Below are 22,877 nucleotides of genomic sequence, written 5' to 3'. Positions count from 1 at the left end.
TCCACTGGAAATTGAAAAATCCAAATCGCTAATGAGAGGGAAGAACTCCACGTGTTACTTCACTCCAGCACATTGCAAGACTTTCTGTAATGCAGCAACACTGGAGAGCAGAAAAACAGTGAGCCCCTGCGTGTGTTTCAATGCTTCTCCTCTCCAGTCCTGGCCAGGTCACTCACCTCAAATAAATTACCTGACCTTTCTGCCCTTTGATTTCTTCTTCTTCTTCTTCATTATCATCATTATCATAATATAATACCTGTCCCACATGGTTGCTGGGAAGATTAAATGAGAAATTAAATTTATATGTGAAATAGATGTTCTAACACCTATAATTTTAAAAAGTGCTTTTATAGACATTATCCTGATACTTCTGTGATTTATGGCTTTGTAAAGACACGTATTGTAGAATCACGTGATACTTGTGTCTTGCTATATTCTCTAGGTCACGTGTCTAAGAGAACAGACAATTCTCCCCAGACAAAGCACAGTCCCAAAGGCACGGGTGAATGTGGAGTTCTTGCTTTCACTAGAAAAGTGTTTTTGCAAAACTTTGATGTTTGGCAAGAGCCCAATCGTGGCCAGCCACAAACACAGTCAACTAATTTTTGCTGCAGTGTCCGCAAAGATTCCAGCAAATTCTTCCATGTGAAAAGTGTTTAAAACATACAGTGACTATGTGGCGGTTGGCACCAGATAGTGTTTGGAAGTAGTCAGAAAAGCCTGTTGGCTATTTTAGCAGATGACCTCTGCCACATTCACCTGGTATGGAAACCTGCAGAGGGCCTGCCCGAAGTAGAGTGGGATTGGCTTTTCCAGCAAGGAGGTACAGGTCCTCTATACCTGGCACTGTGTGGACTCCATGGCTACTGCCTAGTCCCACTGGCTGTGGCCAGACCTGGGGCAGGCCCAACTAGTGAATCACTATGGGGCCTCCCCAAAGTCCCTCCTGTTCAAAATTTGTACAAGAAAATAGATTAGCAAAAAAAGCCACGTAAATCACATAAATCTTTACAAAAAGAAACTCATAAAAGATCTTCCATTTTTCTCAGTTCTTGGGGTATGGGAATTTTTTAATTCAGTTAATTCATTTATTTAGCAAATGATTATCTAGGGCTTACATTTCTGGGCTCTGTAATACAGCAGCAAATAAAACAAAATAATCCCTTTCCTCATGGAGCTTTTGTTCTACCGTGGGAGGAGAGTGACGGACTTTTTTAAATAATAAATTATATAGTATATTAAAGCAGGGATGGGGGACAGGAAGTACAGAAAGAGATGTGGTTTGCCATTTTAAACAAGATGGTCAGAGAAGGCTTCACCCAGAAGTCTGAGCAAAGATGTGAACGGAGTGAGGAATTAAAACTCAGGCCCCTGGGGAAGAGCATTCTAGATTGTGGGAAGAGTAAGTACAAATTCCCTGAGGTGAGATCATGTCTGTGAGTTTAGGGAACAATCAGGAGGCCACAAGGAGAAAATAATAGTAGAGAAGAGTAATAAGGGACAAAGTAGAGAAGCCGGCGGTGTGGGTGGATCATGACGGAGGTGCAGGCTACTGGGAGGGCTTGGGCATTTACCAAGATTGAGATGCTGCTGCAAGGATTTGAGCAGAGAAGTGACATGATTAGGCTGCTTTTTAAAAGATTACTCTACTCGGGGTACTTTATTGCACTGAGAGGAAAGGTGGACAATTAGTTTGCTTTTTAAACCTACTTTCCTCTCATTCAATTACTTAATAAGTATTTTATTTAGCACGGACTATGGGCTAGGCACTAGGGGAGACAACAAGTGAAAAAAGTAATGATCAACGATGTAACCAAGAACATATTAAAGAGGGCAGTGAACCAAGCGTTGGGGAGAAGGAAGCCATGGCAGGCAAGATGAGTGGCATTATCCAGTGGAAGAAGAGAAGGGAAGAATGCTATAGGCAGAAATGGTAATGAGAATAATATGTGTCAGGGATTCTCCTATACACTTTACATGTGTATCATTATATAATCCACACAAAAATCCTACATATATGATAGGTACTATTATTGTCCTTCACTGTACAGAAAAAGAAAGTGAGGCACAGGAAAATTAAGTAACTTGGTCAAAAGCCATAAGTAGGCAGTACAGGTGCCAGGACTGGAAACTTGACTCTATCTGACTCAGTCTTTGTGCTGTTAACCACTTGGCAAACTTGAACAGAGGACCGGGCTAAGAGATGAGGCTGGAGAAATGACTAGGAGATCAGTTTTACCGAATTCATTTTTTAAATATGCATTGAGAACATACTCTGTGCCAGGCTCCAAATGCCAGGGCTATAGAGATAAGTAACAAAGTGTGGCTGCCGTTATGAAGGAGTGTGCAGTGTGGCATGCGCATATCAAGGCTTAATAAATACCACTACAGAAATTACCATGGAGTTCTCCCTGTGCAGAAGGCTTGGAGCACTTCTTACAGAATCCACAGTCATATTCCGGCCAACGCAGAAGGCGCATGCACTGGTCGGCTCAGCAGGCAACATCAATCCCTGGGTTGCCACAGGATTCAAAGAATCGCACACATATCACACCAGAGTCGGGTAAGAGCCTCCACACTACTGGCAGAAGAAGAGTTTTTCCATGAGAACAAGGCGCCCTAGCAACATAATACCATTTTGCTATTCAGGGTCTGACAGCAAAGAATACACAGAGGAGAAGAAAGCTCTGGTGTTGTGTGATGAAGCAAAAGGTCCCAGAGGTTTTGCATACATTCACTTAAAACAAACAAACAAAAAAATTGCTTGTAATTCATAACCTCCTTAGGGTGTTTCAAATGGTTTGTGAAGATCAATGTTCTGCATGTTTAAAGAGTTTAGGGAGTTTTAAATCTTCCCATTCAGACTGGCCTGTCATAAAGAACAAAGGAACGTGGAATTTCTTGCTGGGACCTGAATTCACACAATGGAGCTTAGAGATGTAATATCCACAAAGATGGTCTTTGAACTTTTCTCAGTCTGAAAGTGGAAATGAATATGGACTGCTCTATAGGTGCCCATCTAGTTGCCACTTTTATCTTCCATCAATACAATTGCTTTTGTGATTTTTGTTTATGTACCACTCAGTGGCCATTATTCTAAAGCAGTGATTAAAAGCTTGGGCTCAGAAAGACCTGGGTTCAAATTCAAGTTCTACCATGTATAAGCCATGTGACCTTGGGCAAGTTAGTTGAGTTCTCCAAGCCTCAAATGTGTCATCAACAGGATGAAATTAAGAATATTACCTTCTTTATAGCGCTGCAATGAGGGTTAAGTGAGAATACAATTTGTACATGTCTGATATATAGTAAACACTGAATAAATGTAAACTAGATATTTTTTCTGTTTTGCCATTAGCTCATGTATTTTGGTCTTTATTATTCAACTTCTAGGAGAAACCATTAAAATGAAAGATGAGGGGAGATCCTATTTCCATTGAGATAGAATCGTTTGGCCCAAAGGTGGAAGGAAGCTTAGGGGAGCAACCTATATTGGGTTTTTCTATTGCTCTAAAGGAGAAGTTGATAAACTATGGCCCACAGGCCATGTTCAACTCCCTGCCCGTTTTTGGAAAGTTTTAGTGGAACACAGCCCCACTCATTTGTTTACCTATTGTCTATGTCTGCTTTTGTGCTACAGCAACAGCATTGAATAGTTAAAACAGGGACCATATGACCCCTGAAGCCTAAAATATTTACTATCTGGCCTTTTACAGAAAAAATTTTCTGACCCCTGCTCTAGTAATATAAAAATCCATTCTTTACAAGTCTGAAACGGCATTCATTGGAAACTCATCTCCCCATGGAGAAATATAAAGGCTCCCTTCAAGAAGTCAACACATTTACTTTGACTAGCCAAACTCTGGGGGGCTGTGTGAGACCCCAGGGGAAATGAAGACTATAAGGCAGGGTCCCTCCTGAGAGTCCAGTTGTGGATCAGATGAATATGCAATATGAGACAAGTTCTCAGATGGCTGGGGCAGCACTAAGGCCACTGTGGTTCCTTCTCCTTTTCCAAAAATTTATCAGCTCTATCACAGAAGAGCTGAAGTTTGAACAGAAACTCTCTACTGCTTTGTTTCACTTTCCTATCTGTAAGACTGCACAGAGAACCACTGAATGGATGATGATCGCTATAACGAAGAATCATTCTTAGATTTCTCTGGCAATGATATGGAAGGGTAGAATGGGCTGGACAGGGAATAAGAATAGGTCACTCCTCTTATACACGTAACAGTCAGGGGGATACAGCTTGTTCTTGAGGGTGGCTAAAGAAATGGAAGGAAGTTGACCAATGAATCAGAGATAAACAAAGATAAACATGAGTAAAGTTTCAAAGGAGGAATCATCATTCATTTATTTGGTCATTCTTTAATATATATTTATTGGGTGCCTCATACATGACAATTAGTTTAAAGCATGGGTGATCAAGACAATAGTACATGAGACAGATAAGTTCTTGTTGTCATGCAACTTACATTCTAGTCAGAGGAGGCAAGCCATCTTAATTTGAGTACCTCCAAAAACAGACCATGACACAAGGATTTGAGTGTAAATTTGCTTTTCTGGGATGTGATCTCAAGAAGGAAAGTAAATAAAGGGTGGGTTAATAAGTAAGTCACGGCTGTGGGCAACTGAAGCTTAATCCAGTTTGGTAAGCTCTGTGGGTATAGAACATGCCTTAGAATTTTTGAAGGAGCTTCAGTCCTCCCACCCTCCCTTCTTTAGGGACAGAGACACAGGAGACTATGAGCATAGATAGAAACCTCTGAAGATGACTTCTCAAGGAGGTCAGTTCTATAAACACTATAGAACTGTAGTCAGAGGTTTCCACAGAGGTTTGCAGATGCCTAGCCAAGGTTCTGTAGGTCAGTACTACATCTGCCTATACAGGGGACAAACAATGAATAAATATACAAGAAAACTGAAGTGGTGCTAAGTACTATGCAGACAATTTAAAACACATTGATGGGATAAAGAGTGGAAAGCTAGTTTAGAAGGTGTGGTTAGAATGCCAAAAACAAGGAAGACCCTGGAAAGCAGCATTCAGCACAGCTAAAAAACCAGTGTAGAGTTCATATGGCAGGAACAAAGAGGAGAAATAGAAGGCCTCCGTGGTGGACAGAGGGTAGGAGGCAGGAGGAGAGTGGTACAAGATAAAGGCCCAGGTAGGTAGGTAAAAAGCCAGACCATGATGCCTTTCTCAGCCAGTTCAGGGCATTAGGATGTTGTTCTATGCATGTTTGGTAGGCACTGAGGGATTTTGAGCAGGGACATGACATGATCCAATTGATGTTTTTAAAAGTTCATCCTTGTTGCTTACTCTTTTCTTTTCCCTTCCTAAATAGTTTAGTCCAAACACCGTTAGACAGGGATGAGCAAGGTCAACTTCTCCATGGGGTGTGGAATAGGATTTCTGACTCTAAATCTGGCACAGAGCATTTCCATGTGGATGACGAGAGTGATGGCTGGCAGCTGCCTGGCATGAAGTGTCAGAGCCAGAGCTGGAGGAGGAAAGGGTTTCCACAGAGGTTTGCAGATGCCCAGCCAAGGTTCTAGAGCCCAGGTACAGTGAGGAAAGCATCTATATGGGAGAGCCATCTGGCATGGGAGGGCATCTGTGAGTGGGGGCGGTGAAGCAGTGACCCCACATGGGGTGTGAGAGCCCCAGCACAGTGTGAAGTATGTTCATTCAGAGAGGTGGCCCACTGTGTTTCCATGCAGATCGAGAAGGGTGTCTCCACAGGAATGTGTCTAATGTGGAGAAGTTGGAGTATGAGGGTGGTGGAGAACATATAAGTATGGGTGGGCAGCCCAGTGCAAGCTATTAGAACTTGAGGAGGATGAGGAGGGCATCGCACGGGACACAGCTGAGTGCTGAGTGCTGGAGTCCAAGGTAGATGAGGAGGTCACCCACTTGGGGCAAGGGGATGGGTAATATCCCAGAGCAGAGTGTCAGAACCCAAGAGAGTAAGGAGGGCATCAACAATGGGTAATAAACAATGGGTATGGGATGTTGGAGCCCAAGTGGGCTAAAGGAGGTGTCCCTGTGTGTGTTGAGGGGTGGGGGTGCCATAGCAACCAGAGATTTGTACGTTCAGGGGCACTGATCAAATAAGTAAATATATGAAAGATAATGGGAACCAAGTGTCTCACCGTCAGAGAAGGGCATTATAGATACGGAAAGGGAGAAAACTAGAATGGACCCTGTGATATCAGATTGGAATTGGAGATCTAGGTATGAATCTATGATTTATGAAGGGAGGGGAGAGAGACCTAAATGTGTTTACACATGTATTTTTATACATGCATGTTGTCTAGTTTGCCTACTCAATGAGAGGGCCTGGGAGCAGCAACACTTGAGTTACAAAGAGCAAACCAAGCACCTAAATTTTGATTTCTAAATTCTCCACTAAAAGGAAACAGAGTACTTTGAAGAAATGGCAGATTTCAAGGCCGGGACGAGGAATGTACCAAATAAGCCTGGAATGTCTCATGAGAGAAAGTAAAAAGGTACCCAGAGAAAGATGGGTATATCTCAAAGGGACGGTTTGAAGGGGCCCCTGTTTACCAACTATGAGATAATTTGAGCATCAATGTAAATAATGACAGTAATATTACAATCCATTAAATTAAAAAGTCACTTTAAATTTGTACAGCTATAAATATATGAAGATATTGAAATCTGGTTGAGATGTGAAATGTTTATATGATTTCAAAGTACATCCTTACAAAATATTTATTAATTACAAAAAGAAAAAGAATAATTTTGTAGTAGAAATCCCTGTCAGACACTACCTTAATCAAGTGATCAAAATTAACAACACAGTAATGGGACAAATCAAAATATGATGGCATATAACACAGCAGCACTTCTGTGATACTTCTTACCAAAGATGTGTATCTTAATTTGATCATTAGTAAGCCTCATATAAAACCAAATTGAAGGACATTCTGCAAAATAACTGGCTTGTGATCTTCAAAAATGTCAAGGTCATGAAATTCAAGTAGACACAAAGAAACTATTCCAGATTTAAGAAGATTAAAGAAACAATAACTAAGTGCAATGTGTGATTCTGAATTGGATCTTTTTAGCTAAAAAGAACATTATTGAGCTAATTGTCAAAACTTGAATGGAGGCTTAGAGTAGATGGTGCAATCAAATGGTTATATTGCGGGATTGTTTTTATTTTAGGAACATGCTAAAGTATTTGGGAGATGATGGGCATCAGACTGGCAACTTCTTCTCAAATGGTTCAGGAAAAATAATTTTACCATTATTGCAAACTTTATTTTGAGATTGTTTCAAAATGAAAAGTTTATATGTATATATTCACTCTAGTCATTTGATTTCCTAGGTCTTTGCACATGTCCCTACCTAACCCTAGTGCTGTCTCCAGAAGCCCCCTTGCCTAAGGAGCCCGTGCTTGTCCTTCATCTTCTCTGTGTTGGGAGGGTGCCCTTTAAAGTATGAACCTGACTCCCAGGCATTGAAGTTTACCTGTACATGCTTACTTTTCAGTTTACTCCTAAAAATGGAGTCCATGTCCATCACACTCATACCTGTATCCTTAGCACTTAGCATAGCATCTGGCATTGTGCTTGACAACCATGGAGAGAGGGAAAGAGACAAGGTTGTAGGTATAAATTTGAAGATTATTTCTGGAGTCAATAGAGCTAAGTGTTCCGGAAAAGCAAGAATTTGGATACTGCCTAGCCTAGGTGTCAACTGTGGCTGTGTGATCCTGGACAAGGCTTAGACTCTCTGAGCCTGGGTTTCCTCATCTGTAAAATGGATTGTTAGGTGGAGCAAATATAATAAAGTTTGTAAGGCACCTAGTAGAGTGAGTCCCTGGCACTTAGCAGATCCACAGCAAAGTTTAATTTCCCTTTTCTCCTAACAAATAAGAATAAAATTCGTCAAAGAAGACTAGAAGTTTAGAACTCCAGGTTATATCCTGACTTCATTATAACCTTGATATATGAATTTGAATAAGTTAATTCACCTCCCAAGGCTTTACTTTCCTTCTTGGTAAAATGAGAGATAGGAAAGTGGAAGAGTGAAGAGTCAGCTTTTTGACCATTATGGTACCAAGATCTCAGAGCTCTAAAATTTTAAATGCTTTCCTTTATTTGGATGATAATGAGTACAAAAGGTGAAGTATGAAAAAGATTTTGCTATATTTAAAGGATGTGTCTCAGTTTTAACAGTCAAGACATGCAAAGTTCATCTCTTACTGGATTGTATAATTGACTCATTTATACCTGCTCAAAGTATAGGTAAATTGAGAAGTGGTGGTGGTATTAGGTTACTGTTGAGCATATTAATAATTTATGAGCCATCAAGGAATTAACACACACTTCCAGATCTCACTGCATTTTTCCTTATTCATAATTCTTTGCCTAATTGCTTTTTCCTTTAAACTTGGGGGAATTGAGACTTGGATGTTTGCCTAATGGCTCAAACAGAGCCATGACCCATTGCCAAGTCTTTCAGTCCTTTTATAGTCTGGGGATATTTGCCATTGAAAGAAAGCTGATGGGTTTGATTTTCCTGAAAGAGATATTTTGCACTGACCTCTGACCCTATTAAATACTTTGGCCATTGCCCAGTCATCGTAATGGGAGCAATAAATTTGCTTTAATTTAAGACTTTATCAAGTAGGGAATATTGACAAAAGCAAAATAATGTTTTGAAAAGAGCCAGAATTAAATCATGAACAAATAAATACGTTAAACTTAGCTGGTAAATTAACAAATGCTTATTCATGAGTCTAACTGTACTACTTCAGAGTTGGGCCAAAGGTGATCCCATTTCTAATAGAGTCACATTAGGCCAGAGAAAGACATTGCAAATCATAGAAGGGCATTTATCCCTCTGACAGATTTGTTTTAAATAGATCTATTTGTTTTCAGTTAAATGCCAAAAGGAACAGTCAGATGACTCTAGTAGCCTATTCTCTGGCTAGGCATTCATTTTCCTTGTGTAAACACTTTTATTAGGGATATCAGTGGACTGTTTCTCTACCTTTTCTTTGGATTAGTCCCTCAGATTAGTGTCAAAGGACTGGAATTCTGGCTGGATGTTATCTGTGTTTCTTTTTGAGTGACAGAAGTGACTCTTAACTTGAATTCCTTCCTCTCAAGGATGGGGGATAAGGGTGCAAATGGCATTGATCCTTGTGCTAATATTCTTATGTAGGTAACATCATTATGACAGATGGCAAAAAGATCCAATAAACCACAAAGCATATTTGCAAAACCGCGAGGGCTTGGAAGATATTGCCTTATGCAAAGTCCAAATGGCTAAATCTTCCAGGTTACAGGTAGCCTGAGGGCAGTTTCAGCTGCATAAAAACTAATTGGACCAATCTGAATGGAAGAAACTTTTGCCAGAAGTCTTTAATCACACCAATTTTCTGTTTAACATAGTCAACTCATGTTTAGGAAGATGAACCCATGCATGCAGCTTAGAAAGCCTTGCATAAGGTTAGAGAGTTGAAAGGAATCATAACCATCTCATTGAGAAGTTTAGTGTGTGTCTCACGTTTTGGTGTCACTGCATGGAGATATGTAAGCCATTGTTGGACAGGGAAAGTATAGTTTTTTAAAAGATCTGACAGAGCAAGACATGAGAAAACTGATTCTGCTTTCTCTATAATGGTGAAGGATATTTCTCTATGAGGAATTTAGTGTTCATCTTTATATGCAAAGGGTCCAGAACTCTGTAACTCATAACTAATTCAGCGAGCTCCCCAAATGGTAACAGACCAACATTTTGACGTGCTGCTATTAAATGTGGTGTGTTTTACAAGAAAGAGCATGGACTGGAAGTTTGGAGACTTTTCAGTCAAGTTCTGGCTCTGCCTTTTACTAGCTCTATGAGTTTAAGCAGGTTATTCAAACTTTCTGAGCCTAACTTTCCACCTGCATAAAATGGAAGTAAAATTAATGCCTTCCCAGACGCCTCATTTTTATCTCATAAAGTAAAAATGCTTTAAGCTAATAAATAGAAAAGTATGTGCAAGCTGTAAAGCTCTCTGCAAATCTAAGAAATTATTATCATTATGGTAGAACTTAATGCTCTAGGTCTCTTTATTTTTAATGGTTGTTTTAATTTTATTCTTGCTTTCAAGCCATGGAGGCTATATATATATTCGATATAATTCACCAAATCAAAATCCCCAGCTCTGCAAAAGCCACACTTGGAAACATGTGATAAAAATGGTTCCTTTTTTGGACGGTATGCCCATCTGAAGTCTTCTTTGGAATGTAATTCAGTCAGAAGCAAATATGGCATGAGCAAATATTCTGAGAATTCATCAAATACCATAGCCAAAGCCATGATTCATCGCTCCAATACCAAAAGCATTTGGCAGGCTGTATGTTGGAAGCCACGGTACTGGCTGCTTTTCAGGCTCTAAATGGGGCCATGTGGACTCATTGTGGCACTGCCTGCTACCACCTTCTGGAGAGACAGCACCAGATTTCCTCGGAGTCTCCTCAGACAGTATTTTCCTTATTTCCTATAGGACCTTGCTTAACAATATATCCTTCTGGATTAATAGATAACATACTGTTTTAGGGGTTTTCCCTATCCCTCAGGCATTGCAGCACGAATATTCTACATTTATCTTATGTAAAAACCCTTGTGAAACAGGTCCAATTTTCCAGTACCAACCTTACACAGCCTGTCATTCAAATCCCTAATAATGGGTTTATGTGAAAGTGATTTCTCCACACTTTCTTTTGCTTCATCTTACATGGCAGTGTGGTTCTTCCTTTGAAATAGGGCACCAAAGGAAATGGTTCCTTCAGGCAAATCGCACGGTTCAGTTACTATTTCAAATGTATATAGACAAAAAGCTACAAACATCACCATGAGTCATATTGGTAATGTATACCCAGGTATGCTGTGGCATGTATGTGAAAATCAGGCATTCATCCCTAGCCAGATGTCAGACACTTCAGATAAGGAAGATAAAAATCTTCTAAGTGAGAACTGTGGAATCTCACTAGCCTTTCCAACACATCAAAGCTGCTTTCACAAAGACAACCTGGTTCATGAATACCTTCTAAAGAACCATAAAACGTAAGAAATGGGATGTCATGTCACGTGACCTCTAGGTGGACACATATCCATCTACAGCACTCAGGGCTACGAGGTGCTCCATTTACAGCTCAAATACTTGAAGGATGGGACGGTATCCACTTCCAAAACAACTCAGTCTATTTCTGGACTATTCTAATTTTAGGAAATGTGGTGTTTTATTTTAACTATTCCCAATGTCTAAGGCTCAACTTAACCCTGTGGGTAATATTATCTACCTGAAGTTTGTATCAGTTCTGGATGTCAACCAGTGGCAATCTAATCTAACCATTTGTCTGGCACGGCTCTCCCCTTCTTACTTATAAAGTAATCGGGAGAAACTGTGTCCAGCATCTGCAAGAATCCAGATGGATGTTCTAGCCTGTGGATTTCCCCTTTAAATTTATCCTCACCAAAAAGGAATAAAGCAAATCTAGCATGATTTTTTTTTTCTTATTGAACCCATAGTAGCTTCTAGTAATCAGTCCTTTTTTTGCCTTGTACAGAAAAACTCTGTTTTAATATATATTTTTAAAGTTTTGCCTAAAATGTACATTAACCCACCAGTTTAGTTTGTAGACTCTGCCTTACTCCTGCTTTGAAGAATTGAAGCTATATTAGAAGTACATTCTATCTTCTAGCATTTTTTCCCATCTTCACAGCTCTTCTGGAATCTTACATACATATTGATTTACTTCTCGTTGGACATTTTTAGCTTAATGTGCTTGTCATGAGCTCCATTATCTCTGCATTCATTTCCATGAAAATAGCCATATAATTTAGTTTTGAATGCCCTTGTTGTCTTTGGTCAGGCTGTGTGATGTCCATTTACAGACCATGTGACTATTTGCAAACATGGTAGTCTGTGCTGACAAGCTGTAGCCTGAATGGCATGCACACACACAAATACAAATTATATATATGGATTTGGGTGTGAGCTGTCCGAATTAGCAGACAGTCTGCTAGGTAGTCTATACCCATAAAGCATGGATTGAGAAGCAAGAAATATTTTTTTTCAATTTTGGTTCTACTTTTCTTTCTGGATAAATTATTTATTCCTTAGTGCACCTTGATAAGAGACAATGACTGATGGTTATGTTTATCTTTACATATACATTACAGAGCTTTTCTGAACCACTTAGCCTAAAATGGCTGAAACTTATTTAGCACTAAAATAATATATGTATTGATATAATCCGATAGTATGCAACAACTAACCTAAAGACTATCTTAATCTCTTTAAAAGAGAAAATTTCATTTCATTCTCATAAAAAGTATACATGAAAGTACTTGTATTATATATTATTCATATGCATGCCTCTATATGATATATATCACCCTTTTAGCATAAAGAAGGCTACCTAGTAAATAGTAATATTGAAACACTGCAAAATTGGGTGTCATCCTTACCTGCCATTAGTTCACATTTACTTTCATTGAATTCATGGGGCAGCTGCATCACTGGAAATGCCTATTTTCACTGACCACAATTTCAGCAAACAGAGGTCTTGGTGTTTCTTTTAAACTCTGGGCTTCTGTGAAACTTCTGCTGAAGTCTGGATGCACATGGGTTGAAGACAACTTGTTCCATTGATCAGGGTCTGGTTTCTTTTGCTTTGCCCGATTTGAGCATGCTTAGCTTCCATCTGTCATCCTAGAACAGCGTCCTAAACAGCCAGCCTATGTGGTATCTCTTGGGCAGGAAGGTTAAATCTCCCAGCACGAACTGCATTCAGCAACTGAATAAATAAGACAGCTTGGAGATGGGCTTTTATTCATAGGAAACCAGATAGCCTTTTTGATGATAAAATATTTATTCTCTATTATCTTGTTGTTGCCTAGACTACTGTGTATAGCACATTTCTTAAAAGGAGCTAGAGTGCTAAAGAGGTTACAGGTATTCGTGGGGTGTATTTTATTTTGAAAAATACCTTGAGTGACATTTTATTGCCCAGAACTGAGTGTGGTTTGCCATTTAATGTTGATCGAGATCACAGAATGTCTCACTTAAAGTCAATACTTTTTCTTATTCCTTTTAATCATTGCTTCTAAGAAACAACATCTTTACCTTATAGATAAGAATGTGAGGCCACACATGCAGTCATTTTTAAGGCAACTAAGTGAATTAATCAGTGTGAATGAATGTGGGCTTTTAGAACAATCTAACTTCTCCAAGTGAACATTTTGTAATAACTTTATTTAACACACTTTCATAATTTTACCTATTTGTGAAGTACCCACTAAGCCTGTGGAAGATCAAAAGATGTTAGACAGGATCTCCGATCCTCAGGAGCTTTCTGTTGAGTGGGATTCACTATCTTGCACATATAGATCGTTCTGTACCAAGGTAGGGGCTGATAAGCACTGTGGTAGGAGTCCAAAGTACTAGCGGCATATGGAATTCCAACAGATTTTCTAGGAGGACTTTGAGGAAATGCTGCCTTTGAGTTGGACCTTAATGAATAATAAACATAGGTAACATTGTATTTACTAAATGCCAGCATTGTTCAAAAGACTTTGAACTTATTCTTTTTACTCTCATAGTTAAACTCATGAGCTAAGTCTCGTAATTCCCATTGTATAGTCACATAAACTGAGACATAGAGCAGTTAAATAAATTTGCCAAAAGTCACAGAGCTAGTAAGTCAGGATTCATATTTAAAGAGTCTGGCCAGAATGTTCATTCTTAATCATAACACTATATTGCTCCCTGTCAGTGATAAAATAATATCACCAAGTAGATTCAAGTAACGGGAGCAGCTCAGCTATAACCATGGAGTAGGAGAAATGCAAGTAGGATTGGATTGCAGAGGGCTGTGAACATTGGCATGAGGAACTGCAGTGGAGAGCAAGGGAGTGGAGAGCACAAGAAGACATTGTGGAGTGGCAGATTGAATGACTGAAGAGAAAGACATTATTTAGGGACCTATTAATTAATTAAATCAATCAAAAACTATTTTTTTGAGCTTCTCCTATGTGCCAAGCACTGTTCTTAGTGTTAAATACACAGCAGGGAGTAAGAGAGACGAGATAGACAAGACTTCCAGCCTCATCATGTGAAAGAATACGAACAACATATAAGTAAATGGATAAATAAGCAAGATAATTTTATATAGTTCTGAAGGAAAGAAATACATCGATGTGATGTAATAGAGTGACCATAGGTAAGGGAATGGCCACTTTGGAATGGTGGTCAGGAAAGTCCTTTCAGAGGAGGTAACGTTCCAACTAAGGCCTGAATGAGAGAGGAGCCAGTCGTGGGTGAAAGTGAGACAAGGGTTCAGCCAAACCGGATTCATTAAGCATTTTAAGCAGAATTTAACAAATGCAAAAACCCTGGGTTGGGAAGGTGCTTGGAGGGTTCAAGGACAAAAAGAATGCCAAAAATAGTACTTAGCAAAAGCTGGGGAGAGGGGTACATGTAGAGGCCTTGTAGGTGAGGGTAAATCATTTGCATTTTATTCTAAATTAACTGAGGAGCCATTCGAAAGTTTTAAATAGGTAAATGGCTTAATCTGCTTTATATTTTGAAAAGATCACTCTGGATAATATATAGAGAATGGATGATAAGGAGACAGGAGTGAAAGCAGGCAGATCAATTAGGAGCCAAATTGCAGAGGTCCAGATAAGAAAGAAATTGATTATATGGCCTACAACTTGAAGGAAGAGAGATCTGGATGGATTAAAGTTACATTTTGGAGGCGGAGCTAAAAAGAGTTAAATTAGGTGACAGATGTGAGAAAAAGAAAGATATCAAGAATGATTCCAAGAATTTTAGTTCACGTACCAGAATGACGTGGTGCCAGTAATTGAGATGAAGACAACTAGCTGGCGGATGGGATGTTAAGAGTTCTGCTATGGACATAGGGAAGTTTGGGGGGTAACTAGGGATAGCCTCTTTGAGGATGCTAAAGTACGGATGAGACAGATGGATATGAGACTACAGATATATAATTAATTGACCGATGTGATTAGATATTAGAGTGAAGGTTTTTTATAACTTTAGGTTTTGATTCTGAAGAGGTACAAAGAAAGCAATACCATTAACCAAAATGGTAAAAGAGTAGGAGGAGTTTGGGGAAGAAAAGGATTAATAAAGCTCCGAAATCAGGAAGAAAAACCTCATCTGAACAATGGATAAGTGCACAGGCTTTGGAATCCAAAAGACTTGGATTTGAATCTTAGATGAGCCATTTACCAAACATTTGTAACAAGTTACTTAATTACTCCAGCCTCAGTTTTCTAATGTGTAAAATGAGAGAAATGACTTGGTAATGGTAAGAGAACGATAAGAGATAATATGTAAATGATTTATAAATGAGAATCATGCAATAAGTACTGTTATCACTATCTCTTATAAGTACCACTATAATAGCAATATAATAATACATTTTGAGAGGTGTTTTATGTATATTATTACTAAGATAATAATGCTCTAGTTATTAATTCCTTTTAAGTAAGATTTGCAAGTGTGTGTGTGTGTATGTATGCATGTGTGTGTGTGTATATATATATATATATTTTTTTTTCTTTTTAATGCCTGTTCCTAGATGGTCTTCCATCCAAGTACTAACCAGGCCTGACCCTGCTTAGCTTCCGAGATAAGATGAGATCAAGCACGTTCAAGGTGGCATGGCCATAGACAGTTTGCAAGTATATTAACATGGATTTTAGATTCAATGCTCCTTGTTATATTCAATCATCAAAATAAATTCAAAATTATTTTTGTAATTTTCCTATTTTACAGATAAATAAACTGAGGCTCAGAAAGGGTGATGTGCCCATGGTTACACAGCTAGGAATGGTAGCCTACTTGGAAGAGCCAGGACTCATACCTAGATGTGACTTAACTCTGAATACAGGAGCCCCTCTTCTTCATAGTAGATATCTTCTAAGACCTTCAGTGGATGCCTAAAATCACAGATAGAACCAAACCCTATATACACTATGTTTTTTCCCATGTATACATATTTATGATAAAGTTTAAACTACTCTTGTGCCTTAGGGCCATTATGAAGTAAAACAAGGGTTACTTAAACACAAGCATTGCAATACCACGACAGTTGATGTGATAACCAAGACAGCTACTAAGCGGCTAAAGAGCTGGTAGCATATGCAGTGTGGATCTGCTGGACAAAGAGATGATTCATATCCTGGGCAGGACTGAGTGTGATGGAGCAAGATTTCATCACACTACTCAAAATGGTATGCAATTTAAAACTCATGAATTATTTATTTCTGGAATTTTCCATTTAATATTTACATATTGCAGGTGACTATGGGTAACTGAAACTGGAAAGTAAAAACATAGATATAGAAGAACTACTGTAATATGAACTCTTCAATTAGTCACTCATACGATTAAAAAAAAAAAAAAACCTTTGTATCATTTTGCCAGTTGTCTGGGGTCTATGCTGAGTGAATAAATCTGTTTTATAAAAATGTTCTTAGCAAACCACCACTGTAGTTTTACATTGTGAAACTGTGTGTCTCATGGAATTTTCCAGTGCTGGACAATGTTCCTCTCAAGGCCTGTCTTTAGAGGAGATGAAGAGAAGTCTTCAGTTCTCACCCATTGACAAATACGGTAAGTGTATACCTTCTTCAGATTGACTAAGGAAACTGCCCCAGAAAAGTGATAGTTATTTGATAACAAGGGAGAAAAAAATTCTATTTTGTAATAACTGGAAATGAAGAATGCTTTTAAAATATTAGAAAGGTGAAAACTTTGACCCTATAAATTATATAATTTTACATTTACCTTTGAGGTTAATAATATGTGTATGTGTGTGCATAAGTGTGTAAATGTATGTGCAAGCATACTGGAGCATGTGCATACTTGGAAAGAAAGGACAACTCTTATTATGAAAATAATCTCCTGTATCTCGTAACATTTCCAACGCCTCATTGTCACCTTATTGAGCCCACTGCCTCTGAGCCCCACACCACAGGTATGTAGGGAGGGAGGAGAAAAATGAAAGATGAGTTTCCACAATTACATCACATGCTAGGGAAACACTTCCCCTTAAGCAGGTACCCAAGGGTAAAATGTAAACCTGCCCATTTCCTCAAAAAGCTGGACAAGAAATGAGGGTATCATTGATGGCATCTATTTTGCATAGGACTACTTTAAAAAGAATTAATAAAGGTCTTTGAAATAGTTAACGGTTCTATACAGGCCCCGGAAAGCCAGAGAATAGGTAATGGCACTTATCATTAGCTTCCATATTAATGTGTTAGGTCTGTGATGTTCTTTTTCCAACACCTAAGACTGAAAGGCTCTACATTTAATTGGAACTTTAGCACAGTGGGCTCATTTATTCATGGAAACTTCTTTTGTCAATATGGAGGACTGAAAAAAAAATATGACAGTTAAAGAGATCAGATTTATTACAAGAACTGGGTCAGGGGAAGAACAAATTGGACGATGAGCTCCTCCTTCTCTGATTTAGAGGCCATAGAGCCTGGAGACCTTCAGCTTTGGCATCCTCACCAAGGCACCTCATCCGCAGAGTATCAGCAGAGGAAGCTTTTAAGAAACAAAGAGAGAAAAAAATTTGTTCTGGATAGATGCAGACAAGCTACTCTGGAGCATTAAAGAAAGGAAACTTTGTGCTTCTAACTCCCAATACGTGTCTAGAATGCAGCCGAGTGCTTTTTATTCTCAGCTTTATAACATAATCGGTCAGTCCAGTAACAGGGGAAAATGTGCTCGAGTGTCACATCATTACATTTTTTATTGATATAATATCATTTTCTCAAACCTTTACAGATGTGACTATACAACCACAAAATATATTCAGAGGGCACCCTTTGAAATGAGTGCTTTGACCAAGTCTTTCCTTTCATGGTGGAGTTTCAAGATGAAGCATTTCTTTAACTTCAATGATCTGTTTCTTAAAGGAATAGGACTTTGAGCAGAAATCCTCAAGAAGGAGAAGACAAAGAAATGCAATAGCACGAAATGGGTTTTTCTATGCATATCTGTACCAAGGGTAGAAGAAAACATTAGGGGATTTGAATGGAGTGAGAGTCCCAATGGACAAAGAACATGTATTTGATATCTCTCACTAGGAACATCACATTATATACAAGAAAGAACCCTTTAATTGCCCTCGAATTCCATTTCATTAACTAGTTGTGGTATAACAGCAACTTTATGAACTGTTTCTTCTTCCCCTCACCCCTCAAAGAGCAGGGCTAGAAAATGAAGATAAAATTAAGTGCATAGTTATTTTCTCTGTATTTGAGACTTTTCACTTTCCTAAAGTAATGAAACGTGCAGATATGATTCAGTCTTTTTCTAAAGCCTGCGGTCAGATTTCTCTTAGGTCCTTCTTAAGCTGAGTGGCTACCGAAGTACAACACATCTACCCTTCAACTCTGGCAATGATGGCATCAATAATAAATGTCGGCATCCATGCCCTGCTGATTTTGCTAAACCTTCCCGAAGGAGAGCCTGCTCACACTGGAGGGACGTGTGCTCACAGTCAGATTTCCACAGAGTCCTGTGGAGAGAAAGGCATGGAGGATCATAAGCCAGTAAAATCGCATGTGCTACATCAGAAGCTTGATTATAATAATGAAGGGATTACGACCTTATTAAAGCATCTCTGTATGCCTGAAATGAAGTTGCAGTTTCAGGCTGGACAATGGAAAATATTTTTGCTTTAGGATGAAGGAAAAGTATTTGAGTACACCCAGAATTAGGATTTAGTGATGTGTATCCTGCTTGCCCTCCTCTCAGCCTCCCCTATTTCCTCAGATCCGACCAGGACCAGCCCCACTAGAGATGTGTGAAAGAGAGGACGGTCAGCAACACCAGCAGCAGCCATTTCCTCTCAGGAGAGTTTGTGTGCTGCCTAAGAGTTTCTGACAGACCCCTTTCTTATGAAAATAAATATGCCTCTCCAACTGCATATTGCTAGATGTCATGATGAAAATGTAGATGGCTGAGTTAGTTCTGAAAACTCAGCTATCAAAGGGGAGCAAAAACCAGCAATAGCTATTGACAAATGTGCCCATTTTCAAGGAAGAAATGAACAGCTTCCTTACTCGGAGTGGAAGTGTAACTGCTTCCCTGCATAGATTCCGTGTTCTCCAAGAGAGTGGCTGGAGCCTGAGCCACTAGCTCCATTCTCTGCATGCACCCAGGGCTATGGCTTCAATGAGCATCAAATGCCACTGGTATTTGGATCTCAGCATTGATGTGCACCTAAAAATTGAGCTCTGAGGGAGGAGAAAAACAATTACAGCCAACCTGCTATAAAGAATGGCTCTTTTCTTTTTCTCTACTTTTATCTCTACCTTCCTTTGTAAGCCATCATTCGTTTAGCTCTCACTATGTGTCAGACACTGTACTAATTATCTTATGTGTGTTACCAACCTTATGAATAAGTACAACTCTATCTCCCATTTATAGATGAAGATAGACATTGAGGCTTAGAAAGGTTAAGTTGATGAAAATCTCAGAATCAGTAAGTAGTGAAGCCAGGGTTTAAACCCAGATTTGCCCAATATGAAAACCCATGTTTTTAGCCATCATGATATACCATCTTCCTGAACTGTAAACTTCTTTACTTCAAACTCAACCTGTCACCTGGCCAGCATGGGTCCAAATCAGACAGCCATCGTTTATGTTCCTCCGATCTCAGCTCTCCGTTGTCACTTAAAATTTTGTTTTTGTTTTACAACTCCTTGCCAGCAACTGTTGTCCAGATTCTGTGTTCACATGAGCCAGGAGAAGCTGCTTGGCAGCTGTGCATTGTAGTGGGTGAGGCTGGTGAAGAAAAATGGGGAGATGGACTGAAAGGCCCGTAAGTAACAGCTGAACTTCTTTTCTCATGCAGGCTATGTGTCTGATCCCATGAGTCCGATGCATTTTCATTCTTGCCGGAATAGTGGCAGCTTTGAGGACAGCAGCTGACAGCATTCCGCATGCACCTAAGGAGAATTTTCCCCCAGTCTGACAGCAACACTTCCAACCATGGCAGACTTGCTTTCAATTATAATATTTTAACCCCTAAGGTCTCCTTAAATTTGCTTGTTTACACTGGTCCTGTTTAATTCCCAACCTCAGGTTGGGCTTCAGTTTTGTGGCTGAGGAATGAAATGCAAAAGAACCAAGACAAAATGTATTTGAAAAATTGGTTTGAATTTTGTAAACGAAAAAAAACAAATTTACATTTTTACTTGGAGATGGGGCCTAAGTTTGTGACAGGCGCTTAACAAGGTTTATGTTTTCCTAGACTGAATTATGTGGACTTGTACTTGAGAGCCATGGGTTTGATTTCTTAGAATATTGTTAATTTTCTTGTCTCATTATGTTACTTCTAGTGTCCAGCACTGTGATTAAAGATTCTTTGGTGGCATACGAAATTGATTCAGAAGTGAATTTCATTCCAATAAGACTTCTATTGAGGATACCTTCTTTCAGACATATTGGTAGAAAGAAGTCATGCAAAAATATGTACTTCATTATTTAACCTCCTTTCTACATCATACCAAGTGATCTATGCATGGCTTGGGTAACCTGTTGCTGTCAGCACCAAGGTGTCATCAATGCTATTTGTACAGTTATAAAACTGGCCTGCGAATGCATACCTGCCATTCATACCAAGGTCTGGCACAGTGGACTGGGAGGATATCAGAGGTAGCTACTGACTTCAGAAAATGAGAAATCTACCCTTCATTCTCATTCCAACCAGGAAGACAAGAATGAATCCACCAAACAAGATAATTTTGTCATTGAAATACAGACTTGGAAAAATCAGGCAGGAAATCATGAAAATCCAGTGTGATAATTACTGCTTTCATCTCAATAAGAGAAATAAAATTAATAAAGGCAGATTGGGTATCCTCTAAATCAAGGTTTCTAGATCTCAGCACTATTGACATGTTGGAGGGAATAATTCTTTGTGGGGGTTGTCCTGTGCATTACGCAATGTTTAACAGCTTCCAGGTTGCCAGTAACAGCTTCCCTAAGTCAGACAATCAGAAATGTCTCTGGATGTTTCTCAATGTGCCCTGGGAGATTAAATTACCCCAGGGTGAAAACCGCTACTCTAAATCCTGAGAGGACAACTAGGGGCCTGAAGAGCAGTGGAAAGAATACAGAGTCTGACTCTGATTGGCTGCATTTAGGCACATCTTTCTCCTCCTGAGTAATGTGGACTCATATACAAATGGAACTGAAAAGAAGTGCTGACTGCTCCTTAGATGTTTGTGGCAAGCGCTTCCATCCTTCCCTCTCCCCCTACCAATTAAAAAATATGTTCTTGGGGGCAATTTCTGTCAGAACAGCAGCCCTACCTCTAAAATCCCTTTTGAGTCTTTTTATATTTGCCAAGTTGAAAGCCCCCACATGCTCTGAATAGCTTGAGGACAGCCCAATGTGAGTCCAGTGGCAGAAGTTAAAACTTTCTCTGGGATTTATCCTTTTTATAGCCCCCAGCATTTTTATTTCCCCACACAATTGTTCTGGAGTCACAGGTACTCTATCCCACCAAGCAAATTGCTAGGGGGCTTTATAATGAGCAAGACCAAGGAGCCTGAAGTGGCCGTGCAGATATAAAGGCTTCTGGCAAAGACAGAAAGAAGAGAAAATAGGCCAGTTAAAGAGCACCTGTCTTGGCAGCTTCCCCCACCCCACCGCCCACTCCCTAACTCCTCTGCTCTAGCTGCATGAAGAAATGATCCAGCACCAGCCTGGGATACTTTGGGCCTTAATCCTTTTATAAGTTGAGTTTAAAGGAATACCTTAGAAAGTTAAAAATTTAAAAAGACATACATACACACATACACATATGCATACTAGTTTCGACTAAAATATTCACAGTAGATAGAATGCCAAATGGATGTATAATCGGGACAGTGCCCCAGTAAACCAGGCATCTTCCCAGGTTCCCATTGAATGGAGGTCATATTCAGAAGGAAGGACTGATGGTCTCTGAAGTACACTTCTTGAAGGAGAAAGATTTTCTTGAGCAAATTTGTCAAGCTCTTTTTTTTTCTTTAATTAGTCACCTCCTCTCTCCACACTGTATTTCCTTATGTTGCTGCTTCCCTCTGGTTCGTCTTGTCAGGTATCTGCAAATAATGAGATTAATGTGTCTTGATTCCTGAGAAGGGGAACCTTTTCACAGATGCCAATCTGTAGCTCATAAACCCTGTTGTTATTGCACCTTTAATGGGGCCTAGGGATCATCTTAGAGCTTGTCTCAAGACCACTAGGGTTTGTGTGTGTGTGTGTGTGTGTGTGTGTGTGTGTGTGTGTGTGTGTGTGTGTGTGTGTGTTTTTTCTTCCTTGCTGAAAAATGTCTCATTAATTACTTTCTTTTTCTGCTGGTAAAAATGAACTTCTACGGTCATGATTTTGCATGCTTAGCACGTTAATTTTTTTTTTCCATGTGCATGCAGCACTGAGCTCACTTTGAAGATGTTCAATTAGCTATAATTGTAAGCCAAATTACAGCAGCACCAGGAGAGAGTTATTCCAACAGAGTGATTATTTGGGTTAAATTATTTCCAAAGCTGACATTTCCCTGAGAAAGACAAAAAAAAATTATACTAGTGGTAGGAGAAAAAGGCTAGTGTTAGACAAATCCATCTGAAATTAAGGATCTGATTTCTTTTTCTCTTTCTTACTCTCTGTAATTGTCTCTTTAATCCCCTTCTTTTTTTCCTTCCTTCCTTCCTTCCTTCCTTCCTTCCCTCCTTTGAACAATAAGCATTGGCTTTGGAGTCACTCAGATCTTCTACAGTAGTTGTGTGACCTTGGGCAAGTCACATA

General features: G+C 39.3%; 1 protein-coding gene across 1 annotated transcript in view; it reads left to right on the top strand.

Annotated features, from left to right (window-relative positions):
• LOC105295867 (serine/threonine-protein kinase TNNI3K) overlaps positions 1-20,468 on the top strand; it is a 268,258-nt gene extending 247,790 nt beyond the window's left edge. The window contains exons 24-25 of the mRNA XM_011365693.1: positions 16,594-16,673; positions 19,936-20,468. Of these exons, the coding sequence (XP_011363995.1) occupies positions 16,594-16,673; positions 19,936-20,012 (157 nt within the window). The 3' untranslated portion in view covers positions 20,013-20,468. The remainder of the gene's footprint in view (positions 1-16,593; positions 16,674-19,935) is intronic.
• Positions 20,469-22,877: the final 2,409 nt, after the last annotated feature.

This window comes from Pteropus vampyrus, unplaced genomic scaffold, assembly GCF_000151845.1.
Source record: "Pteropus vampyrus isolate Shadow unplaced genomic scaffold, Pvam_2.0 Scaffold115, whole genome shotgun sequence".
NCBI classification, from domain to species: Eukaryota; Metazoa; Chordata; class Mammalia; order Chiroptera; family Pteropodidae; genus Pteropus; species Pteropus vampyrus.
The sequence above is the reverse complement of the archived record's forward strand: the minus strand, read 5'-3'. Positions and strand labels throughout refer to the sequence as shown.